The following is a 7,184-nucleotide window of genomic DNA, read 5'->3' on the forward strand; positions in this document are numbered from 1 at the left end:
ACAGGGAGAAAGTGGGATAGGTGATGTTACATTGTGGAGATTTCAAATGCATGAGATGAAAAGAGTGTGTATGAATTGTTGAACACAAAACTGTTCTGTAAACTTTCATTCATTACATAATAAAAAGTATTTTAAAATTAAAAACAAAAGTATTGCTATAAAATCATAGACACCTTTATTAAACAAAGGTATGAGGTTGGAGGGGAAGAAAATATAATGGCTTGGATCAGGCACACCTTAGTCCTCAAAGTAGCATCCTTGCTCTTCAACACGGGAAAGAGGTCTTGTGCAGCAGATTTACCCAATGCAATGAGTTGTTTGAGCTCTTGCCTTCTGCTTCCAAGAGCATTGATTGTGGACCCAAACAAGGTGGAGTCCTTGACAACTTCTATCTTTTCTCCATTTATCATGATGTTGCCCATTAATCCATTTGTGACGATTGGGGTTTTCACTACATTGAGTTTCAATCCACTGAAGACTTAAATCCTTGATCTTCAACAAGTGCTTCAAGTCCCCCTCACTTTGAACAGCAAGGTTGTGTCCTCTACACATCACAGGTTGTCAATAGCTTCTCTGACCCTGATGCCCCCATTCCTCTTCATGTGGCCCAACTTTAATCTGTGTGCCAGGTGACTAGTCAGAGAAGCTGTGAAATGCAGGTGTCCTTGCAGATGCCCTCGTTCATTTTTTAAAAATGGAAATTATCAAATCAATAACCTAGGTGGACACCTTACGGGACAAGGTAAACAAGAACAAAGCCAACCCAAAGGTAACGGAAGGAAGGAAATAATCATGATTGGAGCAGAGGTCAATGAAATAAAAATACAATAGAGAAAATCAACCAAACCAAAAGTTGATTCTTTGAAGGCAAAAACAAAACTGACAACCCTTTAGCTAGACTGATGACGGCAAAAAAAAAGAGGACTCAAATTACTAAAATCGTAAATGGAAGCGGGTGCATCATTACCACCTTTACAAAAGTAGAAATGGCTATAAGAGAATCTCATAAAAAACCATCCACCAAGAAGTCGAATGCTTTGGATGAAATGAACACATTAATAAAATCAAGCAAACTACTGAAACAGACTCAAGAAGAAATAGAAAATATGGATAGACCAAGACCGTGTGAAAAGATTGAATCAATAATGAAAGCCTTCAACAAAGACAGTCTCAGGAGATGGCTTCAGTGGTGTCTTTGTTAACTACACCAGAAAATCTACAGAAATTTATTGTCTCACAGGTCAGGAGGCTGGAAGTCTGAATCAAGCTTCTGGATCTAGGGAAAGTTTTCTCTGTGTTTGGTCTAGGGGAAGGCCCTTGTCTCTTTTCTGCTTCTGTTGCTTGGTTCAGAAGTAACCTGAACCTAGCCTGGTTATCTGCCCCAAAGGAGGAAATAAGTGCCTATCAAGATGCCCAACGCTTGGCCCTGCTCCTTCCTCACAGAGTTGGTGTACATCCCCATCCACTTGGGGTCAAGCTGAGAGGGCACTTCCGGTGAGAGAAGGATGGTGGGGAAGGGAAGGAAGGAGAGTAAGGTGGGAGGATGGGACGCCTACTTAACCCAGATTGCCACATCCTTTGTCATCTGAGACCCACACACACCGAGTCATCCCCCAGGTGACTTTTTAAGTGATGAGCCATGGCTAGGTGGGATGCAGCTCTGTGATGTCTTGTAGAAATACTGTATTGACAGAAGCGAATGCATAAGGATCGACATCCTAGCCATTCGTGAGCTGAAATGGATTGGTATTGGCCATTTGGAATCAGAAAATCATGACGTAAGAACCAGGACCCTAAAAGGCAAAGTTTAATAGTGTGAGTTTTTAATTTACAGTTATGTCTCTCAAGCAAGTTTTTGATGTATAAGAATTTTAATGTCTAACCAACTTATCTCTACAACAACAACAAAAAAAGCTCTCTACTAACAAAATAAAGGTGATTAGTGAGTCTTCCCGCCATCTTGATGCCGGATTCCTCTTCATATACTCCAGCAAGACATTAAAAGGGAAAGAAAAAGAGATGAATGGAAAACACGTGTCAGAAGATTCCCAGACTCTCTTCCTGTCTCTGCCCATCCCCCATCGCCACCCCACCATCACAGCCAGGGATGAGGTGCTTTAGCTGGAGCAGAACCTGGTGATGAGGGAGTGTGAGGAGCACTTGGTCTTAGCTCCCAGAATCTTCAACTTCACACCAAAATGTTTGTGGACGCCATAATTTTCTGGACAGCAGAGCTCATGGCAGGGCCAGAAGATACAATCAGGGCCACAATTGCGGGTTGCATTCAGGGGCACGATGCTCTCATCAAAACAGCACTGCTCCAAGGGGTTGTAGATCTTGTCTCCACACATGGGGAGCCGATGGCATATCCACAGTTCGGAGTTCATGGGGGAGTCTGAGAAGACAGTGCTGGTGTGAGACTGAGGAGGATCAGGCACTAATTCCCAAACCAGAGCTCTCTGTGACCCTTTCCCAAGGCACCCTCTTCCCTCTTTCCCATACTCACCTGTGACAACCGGCGTACCCTTCAGGAGGAAGACTAACAGTACACAGATAAAAGCTAGAGGGGGAAAAAAAGTAGGGGGATCCATTGATGAATCCAAGCACAAAACTTATCAAAATAAAATCCCCAAGCCATCTATTCTCCATTCTAATATAGAACCTTCCAAAGGGGTCAGCCTGGAGCCTCCTCCTTTCTCTCAAAGTCAAGTCTGCCATTGCAGAAGACACTCTTGTTAGATACAATTCGAAGCTAGGGTTGAACAAGTTTTCCTTCTTCCTTGAAAATGGAATGTGTCGGCGTGATCGCTTTGCTCTAAGGAAACATATATACATCCTTGTCTTTACCCAGACTGTTATAGAGGGCTGAAGCTCCGTTCCTCCTCCAAGTGTCCATAGCGGATTCAATTCCTGGTAGTTCCGTCACTTGGTGGAGCTGAATTGGCTTTGGGGGGGTTGCACAGCGCACAGCTCTACCTCCAGGGAACAGCTGGTCTTAAGATCAAAAAGAAAGAATGTTTCCAAATAAAAGGCATTTGACAAAACCCAGCACCATTTTATAACATAAATAAATAAGTGCATAAACCATTAGTCGGTAGGAATAAAGGAGACGTTTCTCAAGCTGATAGAAGACATCTGCAATAAACCCATAGCCAACATGCTTCATGGTGGGGGGAAAAAAGCACATGTTTTCTCCGTAATATCAGAACAGGATCAGTGTGTTTGCCTTTTATGGGTATCCCGCATAGCTCTAGAAATTCAAACCGGAACAGTTTGTTAAGGAAGAAGGAACAAAGCTCATCCAGATTGAAAAGGAAAGAGCAAAGCTCTTTCGATTGATAAATGACTTGACATATATCTTTAAAAACCACAGGGAGACACTACAACCACCTCTAGCGTGAATAGGCAAATTCAGCAAGACGACAAAATTGACACAAGAAAGTCCACTGTGTGTTGTACATTTGCATGGGACAACCCGAAAATGATGCTAAGAGAATGATCCCATTTAAAGTGGCATCAAAAATCAAACAGATTGGGATGGAAGAAGATGACATCCAGTTAGATTAACTCGTCCAGAGCTCCTGCTGCCAGACCAGAAAATTGGGAGGTAAGGTGAAGGAGACTGGGAGGAGGAGTCCTGAAATTAGAATCAGGGTACTAGGGTCTGTCCTGAACCCCTCCTTTTTTAATTTTCACTCAAAAAGCAAACCAAGAACGCACTGAATCGCTCTCGGTTTGGTGTGCTGGTCGAGCAGCTACCAGTGCCCTAGTTCAGAGGGGAGTATCGATTTTCCCAGGCTGATGCCTAAAAGGGGTCGTAATCCCAGACTCAAGGTGAACCTCTGAAAGCTAGTCACAGGACCCCACACTAGAGCTCTGTGCTGTTAGCTGCCTCGAGATCATAGCCTGGGAGTCAGGGTCGGAGTAGGTAGCCATCGATTTGGAGCAATTGAAAAGACTTCAGGAAATTTACCTGAGTCAGATCGTGCTGTAGCAGAAGTAGGTAGTTGCAGTCCAGGGGGCGAATTCAGTTCCAGTTGGCTGAAAAGAAAACAAACTCTCTGATAGGCTAAATCTCCTCCTCTGGGGTCAGCATGACAGCCCTGAAATCAGGGCACCCCACAAGCCTAATATAAAAAAGAGAAAACATTTTCTCCATAAAAACTGCTAATCCCAGGTTCATTGTTTAACTCCAAGACAACTGGTAGAACGAGTCCTTTAACATACATTAGCATAATAAGTGAGCCTGGGCTAAGGAAGGCCAGAAGTTAGCTACAGAGCCCAGAGGCATTCAACATAACAAAGACCACCTGGAGCAAGCTTCAGTTTCAGAGTAACTTAATTCAATTCAGGCAGGCCAGGGGGAAAAAGCAAACCAACTCTGAGCTATTAAGGTATCAGCAGTTTTGGAACAAAGTAGGGCAATGCTGCAAACCCAATGGGGGCTGGGAGTGGGGGAGCTACTGTCTGCCCTCAGTGATCCTACATGCAGCTGGGGAGGTCCTGCTTGTCCTCTGCGTGACTGGGGGATCCCCCGCCTGTCCTGGGGCCCTACACATGGCGGAGGGAACTTCTCCCCTGCTGCAGTGCTGCATACAGCACAAGGCAGCTATACCAGTGATCTCCAGCACGCAACACTGCTGCGGAACCGCTGCCTGGCCTTCACTGTGACCTTGCCTTCGAGGGTAATTCTGCCCAGCATCTGTGGGACCCTACACTAAGCGGGCACACAACCCCACTACCTTGAGGCAGGGTTGGAACTCCTCCAGCCCCACAGTCAGGTGAGAAAGCCTCAGTTATTTTCTTACTATGCTTTTTCTTCTCTCTATTCTCTCTCCCTTCTATCTTTCCCACCTCAGTCGGTCCCAACGGGTCCAGTTTTATTTTTTCTCTTATTCTTTCTTTTTCTTCTTTTTCCATCTTTTTCCTCTTCTCTCCCTCTCTTTCCTTTTATACACCACTGCTGGCTTCCCGGCCACTACCCTCGGCCTAGGGCAACTCCACCCCAACAGCAGGGGGAACTCCAGCCTGCCCTCTGTGGAAGTGCTGCACACCACACAAGACAGCGGTGACAGCCCTGTACAGCCCTCCGTGCTGCGGAGGAAACCTCAGTCTGGCTCTCTGGTGCTCTTTCCAACGAGTGTAATTCCACCCAGCACCAGTAGGGCCCTGTACTAAAAGGGCACACCCATGTGCCATTTGGGGGCAGGGTTTAAACCCCTCCAGCCCCGTGTTCAGGCAATCACGGATCAGCTATCTCTCTACTCTTTATTTTTCTTCTTCTCTCTTTCTCAGCACCGTCAATCTTAGCGAGTACAGTTGTGTTTTGCCCCTTCTTTCTCCCCTCTTTCTTCTTCTTTTTCCTTTTCTTCTTGTGTTTCTCTCTTCTACCTCTATTTCCTTCCACATGCCGCTGCTGGTGTCCAGCCCCCTACCCTCTGCCTAGGGCAAATCCGCTTACCCAGTGGGGAGAGCTCCAGCCTGCCAATGAGGCAGTGCTACACACAGCACAGTACAGGGCTCAGCTATCTCTTTATCTATTTTTTTTCTTTTTCTCTTTGTTCCTTTCTTTTCTTCTCTTTCTTCCCCTCTTCTTCTCTCTACTCTCTTTCCCATCACAGTCTTAGCAGATTCAATTTTTCTTTTTTTGACTCTTTGTTATTTTTGTTTTGTCTTTGAATTTGTGTGTGTTAGTCTGTTTTTTATTTTTGCTCTTGTCTTTGTTGTCTCCTTTCTCTCTTTTTCTTCTCTTCTCCCTCTCTTTCCTTTCTACAGCCACTACCACCCTCCAGGTCACTCCCCTCTGCCTAGGGCAACTCTGACGGCCCAGTTGGGAGAGATCACACCCGCACTTGTTAGCTTTACACACAGCTGGGGAAATCACGCCCATCCTCCACCATACTGCAAGTGGCTGGGGGAATCTTCCCTTCAGATGGCTGGGGGAACTCCAGCCTACACCCCAAGGCCCTACAAGTGACTGGGGGAACTCCTGCCTACCGTCTGTGGTGCTCCATGCTGCTGCGGGAACATCTGCCCAACATCCACGGCGATCTCTCCAACTAGGGTAATTCCACCTGACATCTACGGTGCTCTACATCAAGGAGGGTACACCCACACACCCTCCGTGGCATTCCAGTAGCAGAGGGAAACACCACGTGCCATTTGAGGTCCTCCAAGCCCCATAAGACACACCACCACAGCTTACTGGGAGATCAGCCAGTGAAACTCTATCCTTGTAGGCCCACAATCACCCAACCAGTGTCCCGGGAGAGGACTATCTAACTCACATGTGAAATAACTGAATACTGGTTAGCTAGGGTAAGAATGAAACCACAGGAATATACAGGAGCAGCCTGACACCACCACCACCACCCCATTTCAGCTACCTTCAGGTAGTTCATAGAAGCACTTGTATGAGTCCCCCAAGAGAGATCCCAGCGCTCTTCGACTCTGGAAGATGGTGCTGGGCTCCTCTAAAATAACACATAAACAGCAACCACCCCCCACAGCCTCAACGAAAAAGCAGGAGAAACGGAAGACAATGCTGGAAGAAGTCATGAACCTAATGACATGCATAGAAGAAGCAGACATTAACCTGCCACAGAAAGAAATTTTCAGAATCCTGCTTGGAGTCATACAGGATATTAGGGAAGCAATACAGGGAAAGGATGAAATGATAGAGGATATAAAGGCAGCGCATCAAAGGGAAATACAAGACGAAATAACAAAATCCAGTATCAAATTAACAGACTTTGCCAACAGACTTGAGGAAGCAGATAATTGCACCAGTGACCTAGAGGATACCCAGCAGACTTCAACAAATGGGAAAAGCAATCAAATAAGACCATCGGGGAAGTTGAAGAAAACCTGAGAGCCATGTGTGAAAAGCTTCCCTAGCTTAATAAATGAAAATCAGGCAATCATTCAGGAGACCAAAAGAACACCAGCCAGACTGAATCCCAAGAAATCAACAAAATCAGTAGTTAAATTATCCAACTATGAGGAAAAGGAGAAAATCATAAGAGCAGCTGGGGAAAAACAAATAGTCACTTATAAAGGTACCCAAATAAGAATATGTTCAGACCTACCAGCAGACATGATGAAGAGGAGGGAGTGGAGGAACATATTCCAAAAATTGAAGGTAAATAAGGCAAACCCAAGAATATTATACCCAGCCAAATAAT

General features: G+C 45.4%; 1 protein-coding gene across 2 annotated transcripts; it reads right to left on the minus strand.

The window, feature by feature from the left end:
• Positions 1-817: 817 nt before the first annotated feature.
• Positions 818-4,036, minus strand: LOC123522012 (insulin growth factor-like family member 3). Of its 2 annotated transcripts, XM_045292959.1 has the most exons (4): positions 3,974-4,036; positions 2,848-2,994; positions 2,507-2,560; positions 818-2,395 (listed from the first exon to the last, which is right to left on the minus strand). In XM_045292959.1, exons 2-4 carry the CDS (start codon positions 2,894-2,896, stop codon positions 2,118-2,120), a joined length of 381 nt encoding a protein of 126 aa, XP_045148894.1. In that variant the 5' UTR covers positions 2,897-2,994; positions 3,974-4,036; the 3' UTR covers positions 818-2,117. The 2 variants fall into 2 exon arrangements, with proteins under 2 accessions (XP_045148894.1, XP_045148895.1); XM_045292960.1 differs by lacking the exon at positions 3,974-4,036 and having other exon boundaries at positions 2,848-3,203.
• Positions 4,037-7,184: the final 3,148 nt, after the last annotated feature.

This window comes from Echinops telfairi, unplaced genomic scaffold (assembly GCF_000313985.2).
Source record: "Echinops telfairi isolate 266 unplaced genomic scaffold, ASM31398v2 ScPeMD7_655;HRSCAF=1070, whole genome shotgun sequence".
Lineage (NCBI taxonomy): Eukaryota > Metazoa > Chordata > Mammalia > Afrosoricida > Tenrecidae > Echinops > Echinops telfairi.